This window comes from Salmo salar, chromosome ssa13 (assembly GCF_905237065.1).
Source record: "Salmo salar chromosome ssa13, Ssal_v3.1, whole genome shotgun sequence".
In the NCBI taxonomy this organism is placed as follows: Eukaryota; Metazoa; Chordata; class Actinopteri; order Salmoniformes; family Salmonidae; genus Salmo; species Salmo salar.
Window position 1 is genome coordinate 101,051,726 of NC_059454.1, and position 23,595 is coordinate 101,075,320.

General features: G+C 45.3%; 1 protein-coding gene across 8 annotated transcripts in view; it reads right to left on the reverse strand.

Annotated features, from left to right (window-relative positions):
- strbp (spermatid perinuclear RNA binding protein) overlaps positions 1-23,595 on the reverse strand; it is a 184,504-nt gene that overhangs the window by 54,297 nt on the left and 106,612 nt on the right. For 6 of the 8 annotated variants that reach the window (XM_045692186.1, XM_045692191.1, XM_045692190.1 and 3 more), the window contains exons 3-5: positions 20,866-21,260; positions 7,506-7,864; positions 7,121-7,286 (exon numbers count right to left, since the gene is read on the reverse strand). In XM_045692186.1, the coding sequence (XP_045548142.1) occupies positions 7,121-7,286; positions 7,506-7,864; positions 20,866-20,868 (528 nt within the window). In that variant the 5' untranslated portion in view covers positions 20,869-21,260. Of the gene's footprint in view, positions 1-7,120; positions 7,287-7,505; positions 7,865-20,865; positions 21,261-23,032; positions 23,093-23,595 lie in introns of all 8 variants that reach the window. The other 2 variants (XM_045692188.1, XM_045692187.1) reach the window with 1 other exon arrangement.

Sequence of the window (23,595 nt, forward strand, 5' to 3'; positions counted from 1 at the left end):
AGGCTCAAAGCTAGTTCTGATGTGGAGGCTCAAAGCTAGTTCTGTCGCTATTAATTCCACACACAGAGTTACGATGTGTGTCTCCTTTTTATGCATCTTCCCTAATATACACACAGTTAAGATGTGTGTGCCAGTCCTTTTTATTAATTCACTCCTCATATACGGGAAATAAATTACCAATTACTGGCCCCAGTGATCCGGCTTAAGATCAGATTATGAATTTTAGGGTGTCAGCAGCACTCAGACAGCCACAAACACACACACAAACACACACACACACACACACACACACACACACACACACACACACACACACACACACACACACACACACACACACACACACACACACACACACACACACACACACACACACACACACACACACACACACACACGAGTGCACTGCCATAAACACATGCACACACTATCAACAATACATAAAAACAGACACACACAGACACACAAGGATACACAGCCAGTCTTTCTCTAGGCTGTATCCTAGTGTATTCAGTCGTTCTCCCTTTATGCTGTATCCTAGTGTATTCAGTCTCTATTTATGCTGTATCCTAGTGTATTCAGTCTCTCTCTTTATGCTGTATCCTAGTGTATTCAGTCGTTCTCCCTTTATGCTGTATCCTAGTGTATTCAGTCTCTATTTATGCTGTATCCTAGTGTATTCAGTCTCTCTCTTTATGCTGTATCCTAGTGTATTAAGTCTCTCTCTTTATGCTGTATCCTAGTGTATTCAGTCTCTATTTATGCTGTATCCTAGTGTATTCAGTCTCTCTCTTTATGCTGTATCCTAGTGTATTCAGTCTCTCTCTTTATGCTGTATCCTAGTGTATTCAGTCTCTCTATGCTGTATCCTAGTGTATTCAGTCTCTCTCTTTATGCTGCATCCTAGTGTATTCAGTCTTTCTCTATTTATGCTGTATCCTAGTGTATTCAGTCTTTCTCCCTTTATGCTGTATCCTAGTGTATTCAGTCTCTCTCTTTATGCTGCATCCTAGTGTATTCAGTCTTTCTCTATTTATGCTGTATCCTAGTGTATTCAGTCTTTCTTCCTTTATGCTGTATCCTAGTGTATTCAGTCTCTCTCTCTTTATGCTGTATCCTAGTGTATTCAGTGTCTCTTTATGCTGTATCCTAGTGTATTCAGTCGTTTCAGTCTTTCTCTAGGCTGTATCCTAGTGTATTCAGTCTCTCTCTTTATGCTGTATCCTAGTGTATTCAGTCTCTCTCTTTATGCTGTATCCTAGTGTATTCAGTGTCTCTCTAGGCTGTATCCTAGAGTATTCAGTCTCTCTCTTTATGCTGTATCCTAGAGTATTTAGTCTCTCTCTTTATCCTGTATCCTAGTGTATTCAGTCTCTCTCTCTACACTGTATCCTAGTGTATTCAGTCTCTCTCTCTACACTGTATCCTAGTGCAGTCTCTCTCTACACTGTATCCTAGTGTATTCAGTCTCTCTCGCTACACTGTATCCTAGTGTATTCAGTCTCTCTCTCTACACTGTATCCTAGTGCAGTCTCTCTCTACACTGTATCCTAGTGTATTCAGTCTCTCTCTCTACACTGTATCCTAGTGTATTCAGTCTCTCTCTCTACACTGTATCCTAGTGTATTCAGTCTCTCTCTCTACACTGTATCCTAGTGTATTCAGTCTCTCTCTCTACACTGTATCCTAGTGTATTCAGTCTCTCTCTCTACACTGTATCCTAGTGTATTCAGTCTCTCTCTCTACACTGTATCCTAGTGTATTCAGTCTCTCTCTCTACACTGTATCCTAGTGTATTCAGTCTCTCTCTCTACACTGTATCCTAGTGTATTCAGTCTCTCTCTCTACACTGTATCCTAGTGCAGTCTCTCTCTACACTGTATCCTAGTGTATTCAGTCTCTCTCTCTACACTGTATCCTAGTGGAGGCTGACATGGTGGGGTTGTTTAACCGTGCAGCGAACCACACAGGACCAATCTGCATTCCATGAAACTGTGATCTAAAGCACTGGGATCTCGGGGCACTGTCCTGAGACACAGGATTCCCATGCATGACACTGTCCTGAGACACAGGATTACCATGCATGACACTGTCCTGAGACACAGGATTCCCATGCATGACACTGTCCTGAGACACAGGATTCCCATGCATGACACTGTCCTGAGACACAGGATTCCCATGCATGACACTGTCCTGAGACACAGGATTACCATGCATGACACTGTCCTGAGACACAGGATTACCATGCATGACACTGTCCTGAGACACAGGATTACCATGCATGACACTGTCCTGAGACACAGGATTACCATGCATGACACTGTCCTGAGACACAGGATTACCATGCATGACACTGTCCTGAGACACAGGATTACCATGCATGACACTGTCCTGAGACACAGGATTACCATGCATGACACTGTCCTGAGACACAGGATTACCATGCATGACACTGTCCTGAGACACAGGACCAGCATGCATGACACTGCCTCTTTACCCCGCCTGGGACTGCCTGCCTGCCTCTCTGACTGGTCAGTTAACATGGAAGGGGCCAGCCAGGGAAGAGGACAGGGGGCAATGAGAGAGGGGGAGAGTGGAGATTGGAAGGGGTTGAAGTAATAGGACAGAACCATGTAAATGTCCCACAAGTTTAACACAACATCCCACTGACACATGGGACAACATGCCCTGATATGGCTATGGATAAAAATATACTGAATACTGTGTATACGAGGCCGTATGCGTCACGTTACAAGATCGTAGGAGGATGTCGGCATACACTACTATACAGTAGAGCTGCATGCTCATGAGAAGCAGGTATGATTGGAATTATGAAGTGCAGTTCCTATAATACAGTTCCTATAAGACAATTCCTATAAGACAAAGCCTAAAAGAAAGTTCCTATAAGAGTTCCTAAACCAATTTGTAAGTCGCTCTGGATAAGAGCGTCTGCTAAATGACGTAAATGTAAACTCAGCAAAAAAATAAACGTCCTCTCACTGTCAACTGCGTTTATTTTCAGCAAACTTAACATGTGTAAATATTTGTATGAACATAACAAGATTCAACAACTGAGACATAAACTGAACAAGTTCCACAAAAGTAACAGTCAGTATCTGGTGTGGCCACCAGCTGCATTAACCTCTCTAGGATAGGGGGCAGTATTTTCACGGCCGGATGAAAAACGTACCCAAATTAAACGGCCTACTACTCGGGCCCAGGAACTAGAATATGCATATTATTAGTAGATTTGGATAGAAAACACTCTGAAGTTTTTCAAGACATTGGAATCGTCCGGTTGGAATATTATTGAAGTTCTATGTTAAAAAGGCCCTAAAGATCGATGCTATACAACGTTTGACATGTTTCAACGAACGTAAATACAACTTTTTTTTAACTTTTCGTCGTTACATTTTGGGCGCGCTTCCTACATTTGGAGTAGCTTACTGAACGGGCAAACAACAAGGAGGTATTTGGACATAAATTATGGACTTTATCGAACAAAACAACATTTATTGTGGACCTGGGATTCCTGGACGTGCCTTCTGATGAAGATCATCAAAGGTAAGTGAATATTTACAACGCTATTTATGATTTTAGATGACTCCAAAATGGCGGGTATCTGTATTGCCTAGTGTAAGTTTCTGAACGCCGTACTCAGATTATTGCAAAGTGTGCTTTCCCCGTGAAGCTTTTTTGAAATCTGTCACAGCGGTTGCATAAAGGAGATGGTTATCTACAATTCTTTGAATAACAGTTGAATATTTTATCAATGTTTATGATGAGTATTTTCGTAAATTGTTGTGCTGATTCACCGGTAGTATTGGAGGCAAAATATTTTCTGAACATCACGCGCCAATGTAAAATGCTGTTTTTGGATATAAATATGAACTTTATCGAACAAAACATTGAGTCCTAGGAGTGTCATCTGATGAAGATCGTCAAAGGTTAGTGCTTAATTTTAGCTGAATTTCTGGTATTTGTGACCCCTCTCCTGCTTGGAAAATGGCTGTGTGGTTTTTCTTGTGTTGTACCTGTCCTAACATAATCTAACTTTATGCTTTCGCCGTAAAGCCTTTTTGAAATCGGACAATGTGGTTACATTAAGGAGAACTTCAAATGGTGTAAAATAGTCGTATGTTTGAGAACTTTGAATTATGACATTTTGTTGATTTGAATTTGGCGCCCTGATTTTTCACTGGCTGTTGAATAGTGTGAACCGTGGGTGGGACGCTAGCGTCCCACCTGCCCAAGAGAGGTTAAGTACTGCAGTGCATCTCTTCCTCATGGACTGCACCAAATTTGCCAGTTCTTGCTGTGAGATGTTACCCCACTCTTCCACCAAGGCTCCTGCAAGTTCCCAGACATTTCTGGGGGGGAATGGCCCTAGCCCTCACCCTCCGATCCAACAGTTCCCAGACGTGCTCAATGGGATTGAGATCCGGGCTCTTCGCTGGCCAAGGCAGAACACTGACATTCATGTCTTGCGGGAAATCACGCACAGAACGAGCAGTATGGCTGGTGGCATTGTCATGCTGGAGGGTCATGTCAGGATGAGCCTGCAGGAAGGGTACCACATGAGGGAGGAGGATGTCTTCCCTGTAACGCACAGCGTTGAAATTGCCTGCAATGACAACAAGCTCAGTCCGATGATGCTGTGACACACCGCCCCAGACCATGATGGACCCTCCACCTCCAAATCGCTCCCGCTCCAGAGTACAGGCCTCGGTGTAACGCTCATTCCTTCGACGATAAACGCAAATCTAACCATCACCCCTGGTGAGACAAAACCACAACACTTTTTGCCAGTCCTGTCTGGTCCAGCGACGGTGGGTTTGTGCCCATAGGTGACGTTGTTGCCGGTGATGTCTGGTGAGGACCGGTGAGGACCTACCTTACAACAGGCCTACAAGCCCTCAGTCCAGCCTCTCTCAGCCTATTGCGGACAGTCTGAGCACTGATGGAGGGATTGTGCGTTCCTGGTGCAACTCGGGCAGGTGTTGTTGCCATCCTGTACCTGTCCCGCAGGTGTGATGTTCAGGTGTACCGATCCTGTGCAGGTGTTGTTACACGTGGTCTGCCACTGCGAGGACGATCAACTGTCCGTCCTGTCTCCCTGCAGCGCTGTCTTAGGTGTCTCACAGTACGGACATTGCAATTTATTGCCATGGCCACATCTGCAGTCCTCATGCCTCCTTGCAGCATGCCTAAGGCACGTTCACGCAGATGAGCATGGACCCTGGGCATCTTTCTTTTGGTGTTTTTCAGAGTCAGTAGAAAGGCCTCTTTAGTGTCCTAAGTTTTCACAACTATGACCTTAATTGCCTACCGTCTGTAAGCTGTTCCACAGGTGCATGTTCATCAATTGTTTATGGTTCATTGAACACGCATGGGAAACAGTGTTAACACCCTTCACAATGAAGATCTGTGAAGTTATTTGGATTTTTATGAATTATCTTTGAAAGACAGGGTCCTGAAAAAGGGACGTTTCTTTTTTTGTTGAATTTACAAGACAGTTCCAATAATTTTATTTATTATTATTTTTAATTTCACCTTTATTTAACCAGGTAGGCTAGTTGAGAACAAGTTCTCATTTACAACTACGACCTGGCCAAGATAAAGCAAAGCAGTGCGACAAAAACAACAACACAGAGTTACAACATGGGATAAACAAATATACAGTCAATAACACAATAGAACATCTGTACACAGTGTGTGCAAATTAAGGTAAGGCAATAAATAGGCCATAGTGGCAAAGTAATTACAATTTAGCAATTAACACTGGAGTGATAGATGTGCAGATGAGGATGTGCAAGTAGAAATACTGGGGTGCAAAAGAGCAGGGGGAAAGAAAAATATGGGGATGAGGTAGGTAGTTGGTTGGATGGGTTATTTACAGATGGGCTGTGTACAGCTGCAGTGATCGGTAAGCTGCTCTGACAGCCGATGCTTGAAGTTAGTGAGGGAGATATATGTCTCCAACTTCAGTGATTTTTGCAATTCGTTCCGGTCATTGGCAGCAGAGAACTGGAAAGAAAGGCGGCCAAAGCAGGTGTTGGCTTTGGGGGTGACCAGTGAAATATACCTGCTGGAGCGCATGCTACGGGTGGGTGTTGCTATGGTGACCAGTGTGCTGAGATAAGGCGGAGCTTTACCTAGCAAAGACTTATAGATGGCCTGGAACCAGTGCGTTTGGCGGCGAATATGTAACAAGGATCAGCAAACGAGAGCATACAGGTAGCAGTGGTGGGTAGTGTATGGGGCGTTGGTGACAAAACGGATGGCACTGTGATAGACTGCATCCAATTTGCTGAGTAGAGTGTTGGGAGGCTATTTTGTAAATGACATCGCCGAAGTCAAGGATCGGCAGGATAGTCAGTTTTACGAGGGTAAGTTTGGCAGCATGAGAGGAGGCTTTGTTGCGAAATAGGAAGCCAATTCTAGATTTAACTTTGAATTGGAGATGTTTAATGTGAGTCTGGCAGGAGAGTTTACAGTCTAGCCAAACACCTAGGTATTTATAGTTGTCCACATATTCTAAGTCAGAACCGTCCAGAGTAGTGATGCTAGGCGGGCTGGCGGGTGCGGGCAGCGATCGGTTGAAGAGTATGCATTTAGTTTTACTAGTGTTTAAAAGCAGTTGGAGGCCACGGAAGGAGTGTTGTATGGCATCGAAGCTCGTTTGGAGGTTTGTTAACACAGTGTCCAAAGAAGGGCCAGATGTATAGAGTATTATGTCGTCTGCGTAGAGGTAGATCAAGGAATCACCCGCAGCAAGAGCGACATCATTGATATATACAGGGAAAAGAGTCGGCCCGAGAATTGAACCCTGTGGATGGATGATGGTGTGATAAGGAGGACTGACTGACTTCTTACAGGATGTTGGGCCAGTATTTACTACATTACAAAAGTCCATCTACCTTTTGCACACAGGTGTTGAGTGTTTCTTACCAACAGAAGGAGAATACATGAGCCAAATATGCCACAGTGTGTGTGTGTGTGTGTGTGTGTGTGTGTGTGTGTGTGTGTGTGTGTGTGTGTGTGTGTGTGTGTGTGTGTGTGTGTGTGTGTGTGTGTGTGTGTGTGTGTGTGTGTGTGTGTGTGTGTCACTCTCTCTTACCTGTATCTGCAGCGGCAGGTTATCACAGACAGTACACAACAGTGTCTCTGTAGGTTTCTCTCTACACATCAGCACCAGCTCCAGGTCCATGTCCTGTTTGATGAGCAGACCTTTAGCCACCAGGCCGATCCTCATCACGCCACACAGAACGCCTCCACTGGGCTCACTGAGGAAAACAGACAGATAGCCGGGTTACACTCTAAACATTTAAACCACCTATCAGACCTAGGTCAATTATTTAAACCAAGGTCATCCCAAAAACCTCATAAAATCAACAAGATCATAAAATATGTCAGGACCTGAAGACCAAAAATGTTAGTCTAACCAGCAGTCACCAGACAGCCCCCTATATCCCAGCATGCATCGGTTAGAACCAGATGCCCACCTGCTGCCGCCGTCTGTGGAGTCATCTGGGCTGGATCTGGGACTAACATTGGGGTCGTCGTTAGGGTTAAGGTCATGGTCACCTCTACTATCCTTTGGCACCAGGCTGTCTGTGGGGTTGGGCTGACCGACTGCTGCGTCGGACTGACCGTCTGTCTGGCCGGTTGCTGCGTCTGTCTGGCTGTTGCTCTGCACTGACTGAACGTTGCTCTGGTCTATCCAATCAGAGACGTGTTTGAGGGCACCCTCCACGGTGGACACCAGGGTCTGGACCGCCTCCAGCTCAGACGATGATGGGTAGATGGAGGAGTGCTTGGCCATGATGTGACGGTCATCATTACCAAACGAACGGAAGGACCTCTGTGGGGGAGGGGGAGAGTAAAGAACACAATGAACTCACACACAAAAATAACACAATAAAAGTCTAAGGCACATTCTCCCATACACACAATCTCGCAAACACACTGACAACACACTCCTGACAACGCACCTCCTGACAACGCACCTCCTGACAACGCACCTCCTGACAACGCACCTCCTGACAACGCACCTCCTGACAACGCACCTCCTGACAACGCACCACCTGACAACGCACCACCTGACAACGCACCACCTGACAACGCACCTCCTGACAACGCACCTCCTGACAACGCACCACCGTCAGAGCAGAAACCAAGCCATGAGGTCGAAGGAATTGTCTGTAGAGCTCCGAGACAGGTTTGTGTCGAGGCACAGATCTAGGGAAGGGTACCAAAACATTTCTGCAGCATTGAAGGTTCCCAAGAACACAGTGGCCTCCATCATTCTTAACCTGTTATGGATAAGGGGCAGTATTTTCACAGCCGGATAAAAAACGTACCCGATTTAATCTGATTATTACTCCTGCCCAGAAACTAGAATATACATATAATTATTAGCTTTGGATAGAAAACACTCCAAAGTTTCTAAAACTGTTTGAATGGTGTCTGAGTATAACAGAACTCATATGGCAGGCAAAAACCTGAGAAGATTCCATGCAGGAAGTGCCCTGTCTGACAATTTGTTGTCCTTCTGTTACATCTCTAACGAAATTACAGCATCTGTGCTGTAACGTGACACTTTCTAAGGCTTCCATTGGCTCTCTAAAGCCACCAGAAAGTGGAATGGGGTGTCTGCTGTCTCTGGGCAAAGTATAGGAGCAGAGTTTGTAAGTGGTCAGCCTGGGGACAGTGAGACTGGAGATGCGCGGTCACGAGAACTCGCCATGTTTTTCTTTCTCTCTTTGAATGAATACATCGTTGCCCGGTTGGAATATTATTGGTATTTTACGAGAAAAATAGCATAAAAAATGATTTTAAACAGCGTTTGACATGCTTCTAAGTACGGTAATGGAATATTTTGAATTTTTTTGTCACGAAATGAGCTCGCGCATTACCCTTCGGATAGTGACCTGAATGCGCGAACAAAACGGAGGTATTTGGATATAACTATGGATTATTTGGAACCAAAACAACATTTGTTGTTGAAGTAGAAGTCCTGGGAGTGCATTCTGATGAAGAACACCAAAAGTAATCCAATTTTTCTAATAGTAATTCTGAGTTCAGGTGACCCCGAAGTTGGCGGATGTCAAAATAGCTAGCCGTGATGGCCGAGCTATGTACTCAGAATAATGCAAAATGTGCTTTCGCCGAAAAGCTATTTTAAAATCGGACACCGCGATTGCATAAAGGAATTCTGTATCTATAATTCTTAAAATAATTGTTATGTATTTTGTCAATGTTTATCATGAGTAATTTAGTAAATTCACCGGACGTTTTCGGTGGGTATGCTAGTTCTGAACATCACATGCTAATGTAAAAAGCTGTTTTTTTATATAAATATGAACTTGATTGAACAAAACATGCATGTATTGTATAACATAATGTCCTAGGAGTGTCATCTGATGAAGATCATCAAAGGTTAGTGCTGCATTTAGCTGTGGTTTGGGTTTATGTGACATATATGCTTGCTTGAAAAATGGCTGTGTGGTTATTTGTGCCTATGTACTCTCCTAACATAATCTAATGTTTTGCTTTCGCTGTAAAGCCTTTTTGAAATCGGACAATGTGGTTAGATTAACGAGAGTCTTATCTTTAAAATGGTGTAAAATAGTTGATTGTTTGAGAAAATTGAATTGTGGTATTTTAGTTGGTTTTGTATTTCGCGCCGTGCGATGCCATTGGCTGTTGGCTATGGGTTCCGCAGGCGGAACGGGGTTCCGCTAGCGGAACGTCTGTCCTCAACAGATTAACTAGGCAAGTCAGTTAAGAACACATTCTTATTTTCAATGACGGCCTAGGAACGGTGGGTTAACTGCCTTGTTTAGGGGCAGAACGACAGGTTTTTACCTTGTCAGCTCGGGGATTCAATCTTGCAACCTTACGGTTAACTAGTCCAACGCTCTAACCACCTGCTTTACATTGCACTCCACGAGGAGCCTGCCTGTTACGCGAATGCAGTAAGAAGCCAAGGTAAGTTGCTAGCTAGCATTAAACTTATCTTATAAAAAATCAATCATAATCACTAGTTAACTACACATGGTTGATGATATTACTAGTTTATCTAGCCTGTCCTGCGTTGTATATAATCGCTTAGGTACACGTTGCTCCAACGTGTACCTAACCATAAACATCAATGCCTTTCTTAAAATCAATACACAAGTATATATTTTTAAACCTGCATATTTAGTTAATATTGCCTGCTAACATGAATTTATTTTAACTAGGGAAAATGTGTCACTTCTCTTGCAACAGAGTCAGGGTATATGCAGCAGTTTGGGCCGCCTGGCTCGTTGCGAACTGTGAAGACTATTTCTTCCTAACAAAGACAGCAGACTTCGCCAAACGGGGGATGATTTAACAAAAGCGCATTTGCGAAAAAAGCACAATCGTTGCACGACTGTACCTAACCATAAACATCAATGCCTTTCTTAAAATCAATTCACAGAAGTATATATTTTTTAAACCTGCATATTTAGCTAAAAGAAATTCAGGTTAGCAGGCAATATTAACCAGGTGAAATTGTGTCACTTCTCTTGCGTTCATTGCACAGTTTGGGCCGCCTGGCTCGTTGCGAACTAATTTGCCAGAATTTTCCGTAATTATGACACTACAATGAAGGTTGTGCAATGTAACAGGAATATTTAGACTTAGGGATGCCACCCGTTAGATAAAATACGGAACGGTTCCGTATTTCACTGAAATAATTTTTTTTCTTTTCGAGATGATAGTTTCCGGATTCGACCATATTAATGACCTAAGGCTCGTTTTTGTGTGTTTATTATATTATAATTAAGTCTATGATTTGATAGAGCAGTCTGACTGAGCGGTGGTAGGCAGCAGCAGGCTCGTAAGCATTCATTCAAACAGCACTTTCGTGCGTTTTGCCAGCAGCTCTTCGCTGTGCTTCAAGCATTGCGCTGTTTATGACTTCAAGCCTATCAACTCCAAGATTAGGCTGGTGTAACCGATGTGAAATGGCTAGCTAGTTAGCGGGTGCGCGCTAATAGCGTTTCAAACGTCACTCGCTCTGAGACTTGGAGAAGTTGTTCCCCTTGCTCTGCATGGGTAACAATGCTTCGAGGGTGGCTGTTGTCGATGTGTTCCTGGTTCGAGCCCAGGTAGGAGCGAGGAGAGGGACGGAAGCTATACTGTTACACTGGCAATACTAAAGTGCCTATAAGAACATCCAATAGTCAAAAGGTATATGAAATACAAATCGTATAGAGAGAAATAGTCCTATACTTCCTATAATAACTACAACCTAAAACTTCTTACCTGGGAATATTGAAGACTCATGTTAAAAGGAACCACCAGCTTTCATATGTTCTCATGTTCTGAGCAAGGAACTTAAACGTTAGCTTTTTTACATGGCACATATTGCACTAACTTTCTTCTCCCACACTTTGTTTTTGCATTATTTAAACCAAATTGAACATGTTTCATTATTTATTTGAGGCTAAATTGATTTTATTGATGTATTATATTAAGTTAAAATAATTGTTCATTCAGTATTGTTGTAATTGTCATTATTACAAATAAATAAAAATAAAAATCGGTATCGTGTTTTTGGTCCTCCAATAAATCGGCATCGGGGTTTTTTCCGGGCCCTCCAATAATCGGTATCGGCGGTGAAAAATCATAATCGGTCGACCTCTACATGAGAGCATCAGCTGTTCTGGACGACTGTGTGATCACGCTCTCCGTAGCAGACGTGAGTAAGACCTTTAAACAGGTCAACATACACAAGGCTGCGGGGCCAGACGGATTACCAGGACGTGTGCTCCGGGCATGTGCTGACCAACTGGCAGGTGTCTTCACTGACACTTTCAACATGTCCCTGATTGAGTCTGTAATACCAACATGTTTCAAGCAGACCACCATAGTCCCTGTGTCCAAGAACACAAAGGCAACCTGCCTAAATGACTACAGACCCGTAGCACTCACGTCCATAGCCATGAAGTGCTTTGAAAGGTTGGTAATGGCTCACATCAACACCATTATTCCAGAAACCCTAGACCCACTCCAATTTGCATACCGCCCAAACAGATCCACAGATGATGCAATCTCAATAGCACTCCACACTACTCTTTCCCACCAGGACAAAAGGAACACTTATGTGAGAATGCTATTCATTGACTACAGCTCAGCGTTCAACACCATAGTGCCCTCAAAGCTCATCACTAAGCTAAGGACCCTGGGACTAAACATCTTCCTCTGCAACTGTATCCTGGACTTCCTGACAGGCCATCCCCAGGTGGTGAGGGTAGGTAGCAACACATCTGCCACGCTGATCCTCAACACTGGAGCTCACCAGGGGTGCGTGCTCAGCCCACTCCTGTACTCCCTGTTAACCCACGACTGCATGGCCAGGCACGACTCCAACACCATCACTAAGTTTGCAGACGACACAACAGTGGTAGGCCTGATCACTGACAACGACGAGACAGCCTATAGGGAGGAGGTCAGAGACCTGGCTGGGTGGTGCCAGAATAACAACATATCCCTCAACGTAACCAAGACTAAGGAGATGATTGTGGACTACAGGAAAAGGAGGACCGAGCACGCCTCCATTTTCATAGATGGGGCTGTAATGGAGCAGGTTGAGAGCTTCAAGTTCCTTGGTGTCCACATCAACAGCAAACTAGAATGGTCCAAACACACCAAGACAGTCGTGAAGAGGGCACGACAAAGCCTATTCCCCCTCAGTAAACTAAAAAGATTTGGCATGGGTCCTGAGATCCTCAAAAGGTTCTACAGCTGCAACATCGAGAGCATCCTGACTGGTTGCATCACTGCCTGGTACGGCAATTGCTTGGCCTCCGACCGCAAGGCACTACAGAGGGTAGTGTGTACGGCCCAGTACATCACTGGGGCTAAGCTGCCTGCCATCCAGGACCTCTACACCAGGCGGTGTCAGAGGAAGTCCCTAAAAATTGTCAAAGACCCCAGCCACCCCAGTCATAGACTGTTCTCTCTACTACTGCATGGCAAGCGGTACCAGAGTGCCAAGTCTAGGACAAAAAGGCTTTTCAACAGTTTTTACCCCCAAGCCATAAGACTCCTGAACAGGTAATCAAATGGCTACCCGAACTATTTGCATTGTGTGCCCCCCTCAACCCCTCTTTTTACGCTGCTGCTACTCTCTGTACATACGACCTCAATTGGGCCGACCAACCAGTGCTCCCGCACATTGGCTAACCGGGCTATCTGCATTGTGTCCCACCACCCTCCACCCACCAACCCCTCTTTTACGCTACTGCTACTCTCTGTTCATCATATATGCATAGTCACTTTAACCATATCTACATGTACATACCACTCAATCAGCCTGACTAACCGGTGTCTGTATGTAGCCTCGCTACTTTTATAGCCTCGCTACTGTATATAGCATGTCTTTTTACTGTTGTTTTATTTCTTTACTTACCTAATGTTCACCTAACACTTTTTTTGCACTATTGGTTAGAGCCTGTAAGTAAGCATTTCACTGTAAGGTCTACACCTGCTGTATTCGGCATCCGTGACAAATAAACGTTGATTTCATTTCATTTCAAAATAGCTGTGCAGCGACGCTCCCCATCCAACTTGAGAGAGATTGAGTGGATCTGCAAAGAATGCGAGAAACTCTCCAAGTACAGGTGTGCCAAGCTTGTAGCGTCATACCCAAGAAGACTCGAGGCTGTAATCGCTGCCAAAGGTGCTTCAACAAAGTACTGAGTAAAGGGTCTGAATACTTATTTAAATGTGATATTTCTGTTTTTATTTTTTATAAATTTGCTAAACAAATCTATTTTAGAATAAGGCTGTAACGTATTGAAATGTGAAAAAAGTCAAAGAGTCTGAATCCTTTCCGAATGCAATGTATGTACAGGCAAACCACAGACGACCACTTTCACAGCTATCAGTCAGTCTGTTGCTTAGGACATGAGCTGTAGCGCAACCACAGTGTGGGACGGTGTACCTGTAATTACTAACATTTATTTGACTACTGTATTTAATAATTGTGAGATGAAATGGAGGTGTGTACTGTGTCTGTGTTTTTGTGTTTACACAGTGGACTCTGCGAAGCGAGTATGTTGTTGTGTGTGTGTGTGTATGTGTATGCGTTCCAACTGCCAAGAGTGTTGTATTTACCTTTGCTCTATGCTTGCTTTTACACCAAACCAATTACACCGGACATTTACCGCTCCACTGCGGCTGAAGCCAGTCAGCCACATTACATAAACACATTAGACAGTGTAATACATGTGGAGCTGTGCTGTGTAGTGAATGTGCAGCACTGCCCTCCAATAATAATATCTTCAGTCCAGCCACTTACTGGTCTGGTAGCACGCTAACCACTTACTGGTCTGTTAGCACGCTAACCACTTACTGGTCTGTTAGCACGCTAACCACTTACTGGTCTGTTAGCACGCAAAGCCCTGTTCCCACACACATACAGACACACACCCTCACTATTCCCCCATAAACTGGCTGACCAGGTGTCAAGGTCAAGAGATTGTGTGCGGTTAGGAATGTGACAAATGGAATATTTTGATTAATGTTTAAACAGCCATTTTTTTCTGTTAAAATGACAACAAAAAATCTGAAAATTCCACGTCAATGCAGAACAATGGTCCTATTATGTATGTATGACCGCAGTCATATACCCTTGAAAGCGCCTCGGCTACGGCATGTGTGTCTGTCTGGAAGGATACACTACGGCTTTTAAATGCCGACACAAAACCTTCTCTGGAGATAACTTCGAAGCGCAACTAAACGGGCATTTTACTTGTCTGTAAAGGAATGCCGCTTCTACAGCGGGACAACGTCCATCAATAGGCGACCAGAACTGTCAATCAAATAATCTAAAGACCACTTTCTCCTAAAAAAGTACTTTAAAGTTTGTTAAATACCGTGACTTACGAAGACGTTTACTAGAAAGAAAACATCTTCTGCCAGGAATCGACTCCTAAGATTCAGGATTTTTGAAGTACTTCCGAGAACAAACACTTGCATCTTTCATAACGAGCAAGCGAAGGACGGAGAGAGAGGGAAGGGACACAGTAGAAGGCAGGTCGGCCACCAGGCAGACGTATTTCGCAATTTTTGGCGTGCAATGTCTCGCAACTTCTGTAAAACAGGGCCTATCATCAATGAATAGACTAGAAAAGCAAAAACATCAGTGCCATTAATAGGCTAGGATATTCTACATGCAATAGACCGAAGACTGAACACACTCTCGCATCATTAGCTAAGAGAAAGAGCAGGCAGGCCAGCTGCACTGTGATTTTAATATTGTGAAGAAAAAATATATGTTTTTAAATATAGGGATTTTCTTAACGTTAAGGACCCTAACTTCATTTTAACGTTTTGTATACAATAACTAGTGTGTAGTGAGAGCAGAGAGAGAGAGAGAGAGAGTTGCTCTCTAGGGAACAATGCACATACTGTTCAGTGATGTGTGTGTACCATTCCCATTGTGAGTGTAAAGTGTAGAGGTATGTATCGTGTGTGAGGAATGTTTGTGTGTGTGTGCCATGTGGAGTGTTTCGCACACTTGTGCGTGTGTGTCACATGGCCATAGAGAGTATTGGGTGAACAGTGTGTGATGAATGTATCCAGGGTCGTGGAAGGGCAGGCCAGCAGAGTGACATGGAGGAGAGAGGAGAGGGATAGGACCAGCCCCGGGCAGATTGCATAAAAAATTCAGCCTGTGATTTATCAGCACAACGCTTGGTAGCTCCTGCAGAAAAGATGGCCCCGTTTTATTGTGGTTTTAACAACCTTTCGAATTACCACACACACACATGCGCAGGGAAGGCACACGCACACAGAATGCACACACACGGAAAGCCGGATCCTTTTCCCAATTACTTAGTCTCAGCGAGTGGGGTCAGTCAACCACTATAAATCTGGTATAGAGAGAGACAATGAGAGATCCAGTATACTGTATACACACACACACACACACACACACACACACACACACACACACACACACACACACACACACACACACACACACACACACACACACACACACACAATCAGTAAGTCCTAGCTCTGTTTGAGGTCCTGACAGCAACTGCCATTTTACACACTTCTACCATAAACACTACAATACCCAGTGTGCATTGTTAAGCGCATACCTAATGATAATATTCCATGTTCCAGAACTACAATACAAAACTAGGATCGATTTTGATATTTTAAATCATAATGAATAACAGGCGGGACCTAATCCTAGATCAGCACATTTAGATGCTTCTGGAATATGAGCCCAGGTAACTTAACTAATGATATTCATTTTGTCCTGGCCAGAGCAGAGCTGAGGAGGAACTGAGGAGTATAACAATTGACTTCCCTGAGAAGTCAATAGAGATATAGATGCTAGACGGAATGTGTCTGTCTGTCTGTCTGTCTGTCTGTCTGTCTGTCTGTCTGTCTGTCTGTCTGTCTGTCTGTCTGTCTGTCTGTCTGTCTGTCTGTCTGTCTGTGTCTGTCTGTCTGTGTCTGTCTGTCTGTGTCTGTCTGTCTACACACAAATGATAAAATCGAATTAAAAAACAATAAAGAAGCAGGGCTCTGTAGTGTGCTGTGGTGTGGTATGGTGTGCTGTGGTGTGGTATGGTGTGGTGTGGTGTAGTATGGTGTGGTATGTGGTGTGGTGTAGTGTGGCGTGGCGTGCTGTGGTGTGATATGTGGTGTGCTGTGGCGTGGCGTGGTGTGGTGTGGTGTGCTGTGGTGTGGTATGGTGTGGTATGGTGTGGTGTGGTATGTGCTGTGCTGTGGTATGTTGTGCTGTGCTTTGGTGTGGTGTGGTATGGTCTGGTATGTGGTGTGCTGTGGTGTGGTGTAGTGTGGCGTGCTGCGGTATGTGGTGTGCTGTGGTGTGGTGTGGTATGTGGTGTGCTGTGGTGTGGTATGTGGTGTGCTGTGGTGTGGTATGTGGTGTGGTGTGGTGTGGTGTGGCGTGGTGTGCTGTGGTATGTGGTGTGGTATGTGGTGTGCTGTGGTGTGGTATGTGGTGTGGTGTGGTGTGGCGTGGTGTGGTATGTGGTGTGGTGTGCTGTGGTGTGGCGTGGTGTGCTGTGGTGTGGTATGTGGTGTGCTGTGGTGTGCTGTGGTGTGATATGGTGTGGTGTGGTGTAGTGTGGCGTGGTGTGCTGTGGTATGTGGTGTGCTGTGGTGTGCTGTGGTGTGGTATGGTGTAGTGTGGTGTAGTGTGGCGTGGTGTGCTGTGGTATGTGGTGTGCTGTGGTGTGCTGTGGTGTGGTATGGTGTGGTGTGGTATAGTGTGGTGTGCTGTGGTGTGGTATGTGGTGTGGTGTGGTGTGGCGTGGTGTGGTATGTGGTGTGGTGTGCTGTGGTGTGGCGTGGTGTGCTGTGGTGTGGTATGTGGTGTGCTGTGGTGTGCTGTGGTGTGATATGGTGTGGTGTGGTGTAGTGTGGCGTGGTGTGCTGTGGTATGTGGTGTGCTGTGGTGTGCTGTGGTGTGGTATGGTGTAGTGTGGTGTAGTGTGGCGTGGTGTGCTGTGGTGTGCTGTGGTGTGCTGTGGTGTGGTATGGTGTGGTGTGGTATAGTGTGGCGTGGTGTGCTGTGGTGTGGTATGTGGTGTGCTGTGGTGTGGTATGTGGTGTGCTGTGGTGTCGTGTGCTGTGGTGTGGAGTATGTGCTGTGCTGTGGTATGTGGTAGGCTTTGGCGGTATACAGTATATACCGAATACCAGGGTATTTGGAAAAAGCCACGGGATGGTTTTTCAATACCATTGAAACTATTTCTTTTTAAAATAATTTTTTATAAATTTCAATATTTGTAGCTACTTTTCAAGTAAATACCTGCAGTCAACTTGTGCAATATGTTAGGAGATAAAGAACATTGCGTTCTTCATTTCACCTGTCACATTAATATGTAGCATATGGTAGTCCCCAGTCACGTGGTGTTTGTTTACAAGCACACAACAATGAAAGACCAGAGCCTTGTAGTCATGCAGCATGCGCCAGGTGATCTAAGTATGGTATGGAATTCACAACTAAATGTTTGCCAGCTAGATATCTTATAACTATTAACTTAACTGTCTAAAATCTGCTAAATGCTCTGCAGTTGTGCATTTGGTTTGCTAATTTAGTAGCTAGTTCGCTTTCTAGCAAAGTGGTTAGCTTCTTCCAAAATCAAGCATTTGCGAGGTAACAGCAGAGAATCCTTTCCTGGATCAAAAGCCTTGCTGCCTAATATTAGTTTTGTGCGTGCAGAAAATGTGAGTAGTTACTTTTATACTTATATAGTTTAGGTCAATAACTGCACAAAATGTTCGCAATGCACTCGTTAGCATTTAGTTAGCATTCTCTATGAGGACTCCTTCGTACATATTAGCATTTTGTTAGCATTCTGGTTAATGACGTGTTTTGGGCTTTGAATATTAGTACTTTTAAAATAAATACCTGCAGTCAACTTGTGCACTAGGTAATAGATAAAGCAGATCGTGTTCATCATTTTGCCTGTTAGATAATTTGCCTGTTATGAAGCTTACCGGTACTATGAAGCTTTTTCATTATGAAGCTTACCGGTAGTATGAAGCTTTCCGGTACTATGAAGCTTTTTCATTCTGAAGCTTACCGGTACTATGAAGCTTTTTCATTCTGAAGCTTACCGGTACTATGAAGCTTTTTCATTCTGAAGCTTACCGGTACTATGAAGCTTTTTCATTATGAAGCTTACCGGTAGTATGAAGCTTTCCGGTACTATGAAGCTTTTTCATTATGAAGCTTACCGGTTGTATGAAGCTTTCCGGTACTATGAAGCTTTTTCATTATGAAGCTTACCGGTAGTATGAAGCTTTCCGGTACTATGAAGCTTTTTCATTATGAAGCTTTTTTAATTAGAATTTTTTATTTAACTAGGCAAGTCAGTTGAGAACAAATTCTTATTTTCAATGACGGCCTAGGAACAGTGGGTTAACTGCCTGTTCAGGGGCAGAACGACAGATTTTTTACCTTGTCAGCTCGGGGATTCGATCTAGCAACCTTTCAGTTACTGGCCCAACTGGCAACTAGGCTACCTGCTGCCCCAAAACCGGTACTAGTTTCCCAAAACAGCGGTTTGAAAGAAGCAACAAAGAACAAAATGGGAGCTTCGTGAGGTGAGTCATCTACGCAGCGCAACTTAAGTGAGGTGATCAAGTTACACTTGTATGAAATTCACTACTAATGTAGTGATATATGTACTACATTACAGCTTAATTTCTTATAACTATTAAGCTAACTATCTAAGGCGTGCCAAATGAATTCTCTCCAGCTGGGTTTTGCGAACTTGCCAATGTTAGCTAAGTGGCTAACGTTAGTTTGCAAGATCAAGCTTCTTGGTAGCAGCAGTAGAGACAATCCCCTCCTGGATTAAGATATTTGTTTTGTGCGTGCTACAAACTGCGTTTTGAGATACTTGCATACCTTTATGAACTGGGTTGTCTGTCCTAGTAATAAATGTTTTCATGCGCTCGTTAGCATTTACCTAGTATCTGCTATGATAAATCCTTAGTACTTGTTAGCACTTTGTTTTCCTTCTGGTAAGTGGCGTTTTGGGGGTATTTTTTCATTTAAAAAAATGTATAGAGCCCCTTGTCTGCACTACTGGTAATACCGTATATCCTGGGATGGCACAGCATGAAGGTATAGAACGCTGGATACCGCCCAACCCTAGTATGTGGTGTGGAGTGGTGTGGGGTGGTGATGTATGTGGTGAGGTTGTGTGTGTGTGTCTGCACATTTATCTGTGTGTGTTTCCTAAACAGCCTAGCTATGGTGAGCACAGCCCTCATTATCCAGGGTTATTTATGAACGCCCCCTATACACCTCCTGCCCTCGTTCCACCCCCCCCCCCCAGGTTTTAATAATTCATGGTGCTGTCTGCGCTCCCCTGGGGCTCAACTTCAGTTAGGGGTAAGAACCATTAATCAATCCCTGATCTCTCTCCCTCTCTTCCTACACCTCTCTCTCTTCCTCCACTCTCTCTCTCGACTTCTCTCTCTTCCTCGACTTCTCTCTCTCTCTCTCCCTCCACCTATCTCTCTCTCTTCCTCCACCACTCTCTCTCTTCCTCCACCACTCTCTCTCTTCCTCCACCACTCTCTCTCTTCCTCCACCACTCTCTCTTCCTCCACCACTCTCTCTTCCTCCACCACTCTCTCTCTCTTTCCCTCTCTTCCTCCACCCTCCGTCCCTTGTTCTCTTCCTCTCCTTTCTCATTCTCTCTCCTTCCTCTCTCTCCCTACCTCGCTCGTTTTCTCCTATCTTCTTCTCTCCATTTCGTTCTTCCTCTCCTCTCTCTAATGTGTTCCTGAAGTCCTCTCTCACTCACTTCCTGTACTCTCTATTTCTCCCCTCTCCCCCCTCTCCCTCTCTCTCTCTCCCTGTTGATGAACCAAGTCATGGCCCAAGTCTAGGTGCACTGTTGTCTTACTGATCAGAGTAATATTACACACCTCAACATCCACCTTCTTCAACTCTGTCTTCACAACGCTGGCCTTTTGCCTCTTTCCAGGCCATCGTTGTAAATAACTTTGTTTTCAACTGAACCGCCTAGTAAAATATGTAAAAAAGGAAAAAAAGAAAAAGCATCGATGCTGCAGACTTCCCAGGGTGTTATCTACTAAACAAGTATCTCTGCTGAACAATAACTCAATAACTGTATTGAGCTGTATGTCTACTGTAGAAAATAGTAAGCAGCTTTCACTGTCTAACAGAATAGATTAACATATTGATACTCCTCACTCATCATACACATTCTGACAGGAAGCACTTGCACAAGCAGAAACACACACTCATGCAAGCACACGCACGCACACGCACACACACACACACCTTACCATGCCTGCAGGAGGAGTGGGGGCTCCTTGTTTGTCTCCTTTTGTGACCCGGGTGCGTTGCCAGGTGAGTTTCCGGGTGCGTTGCCAGGTGCGTTGCCAGATGAGTTTCCGGGTGCGTTGCCGGGTGCGTTGCCGGGTGAGTTTCCGGGTGCGTTGCCGGGTGAGTTTCCGGGTGCGTTGCCGGGTGAGTTTCCGGGTGCGTTGCCGGGTGAGTTTCCGGGTGCGTTGCCAGGTGAGTTTCCGGGTGTGTTGCCGGGTGAGTTTCCGGGTGCGTTGCCGGTGTGACTCTGTGTTATCAGGACAGGTCAGGGGTTTCCTTTGCTCTCTGACTTCTCCTTATACGCTCCCCTCTCACCGAGCCCCCCAGACTACAGACCGGACTTCCTCTGTCTCACCTGGAGGGAGAGAGAGAAATGGAGAGAGAAAGAAGGATGGATGGATGATAGAGACAGAGAGAGAGAGACAGAGAGAGACAGAGCAAGAGAGACAGGGAGAGAGAGAGAGAGAGTGAAGGAAAAAGAGAAAGGAAAAATACTGATCAGTCAAATGCATCCAGACAATAGTATATTATCTACCAAAACCCTCCTTAATAATGATCCTACAGCTACAATACATGACCGCTCCTCACCCCCTTTCCTACTTTAGTGCACACACACCTCAGCAGCATTATGGCCTAGTCTTTGTCTGCAGGTAGAGAGAGGAGAGCACATTGATAAGCTGAAGACGAGACAGTCGGGCCTTATTCATATTTCATGATCTGGGAGGAGCGCTGTGGAAAAACCACTGATGTGAAGCTTGTTTTTATCTGCTGTTATGTACACACACTCACACACACACACACACACACACACACTGACAGTTACACAGACACATTGACAGTTACACACACATACTGACAGACAGATACACTAACACAGAGACATGCATTTTCAAAAACGGCCTGCTCCAGTTTCTGTGATTTATCTAGCCTAAATGATTCTGCTGCCCACTCGAGCCTGGCCTATCTGTCTGTCAGCTCTCCCTGTAACACACCTCTCTCTCACCTCATCTGCTCCTCTCACCTCGTCTCCCTCTCACCTCGTCTCCCTCTCACCTCGTCTCCCTCTCAACTCGTCTCTCTGTCTGCTCCTCTCAACTCGTTTATCTCTCACTTCGTCTGCTCCTCTCAATTCGTTTCTCTCTCACCTCGTCTGCTCCTCTCACCTCGTCTCCCTCTCACCTCGTCTCCCTCTCACCTCGTCTGCTCCTCAACTCGTTTCTCTCTCACCTCGTCAAACTCCTCTCACCTCATCTCTCTCACCTCGTCTGCTCCTCTCACCTCGTCTGCTCCTCTCACCTCGTCTCCCTCTCACCTCGTCTCCCTCTCACCTCGTCTCCGTCTCACCTCGTCTCCGTCTCACCTCCGTCTCACCTCGTCTCTCTCATCTCGTCTCCCTCTCACCTCGTCTCCCTCTCACCTCGCCTCTCTCTCACTTCGTCTGCTCCTCTCACCTCGTCTCTCTCTCACCTTGTCTCTCTCTCACCTCGTCTGCTCCTCTCACCTTGTCTGCTCCTCTCACCTCGTCTCTCTCTCACTTCGTCTGCTCCTCTCACCTCGTCGCCTTCTCACCTCGTCTCCTTCTCACCCCGTCTCTCACCTCGTCTCCTTCTCACCCCGTCTCCTTCTCACCTCGTCTCCTTCTCACCTCGTCTCTCTCTCACCTCGTCTCTCTCTCACCTCGTCTGCTCCTCTCACCTCGTCTCTCTCTCACCTTGTCTCTCTCTCACCTCGTCTGCTCCTCTCACCTTGTCTGCTCCTCTCACCTCGTCTCTCTCTCACCTCGTCTCTCTCTCACTTCGTCTGCTCCTCTCACCTCGTCGCCTTCTCACCTCGTCTCCTTCTCACCCCGTCTCTCACCTCGTCTCCTTCTCACCCCGTCTCCTTCTCACCTCGTCTCCTTCTCACCTCGTCTCTCTCTCACCTCGTCTCTCTCTCACCTCGTCTGCTCCTCTCACCTCGTCTCTCTCTCACTTCGTCTGCTCCTCTCACCTCGTCTCTCTCTCACTTCGTCTGCTCCTCTCACTATGTTAATGGAAGGATTTAGCCTGGCAGAATAATAACTCATAATCATCATTCATCATGTATCACAGATTAACGAGGGGAGTGTCAATCGGTGGAAAGTTTGACCTGTTAATTCCGGTGGTCATCTGCATTAATCCAACCATGAGGGGAGTGGTCGTGGTTTCCCTGGAAAACAACCATGGATTAGGTCAACTGGGCAGCTATGGGCTGGCAGGTGGAAGAACCAGAGGTGGACAGGACGCAGGCAGGAACACACACACCAGTAACATGTGTCAAGAGGGCAGAGAGCACATACATTCGGGACCTCTTGTCCCAAACAGCAGCGGTATAGCTGTGATGTAACCGTACCTCTCCTTGCCTGGCTAAAGTGACAGACCAGCATCAGCCAGACTAAACTTCTCCACCCTGTCCTGTATGGTTCCCCGCCTCTCAAAACATACGCATCAAATAAGAGGCTGACACTCTCTCCCTGAATCTGTCGTCGCTGCCCTACCAGAACCTGCCCTCTCTGACTGCAGTGTGACTGACTGGGTGCTATAGACACATCCCAGTAGAGGAGGAGGTTCCCCAACCAGCAGTATATCCTCTCAGCTTGCTCTGGTCTCTAGCTGCTCTGACTGACTGACTGAGTGCTGCTTTGCTATAGATAAAACCACCACATACCACTG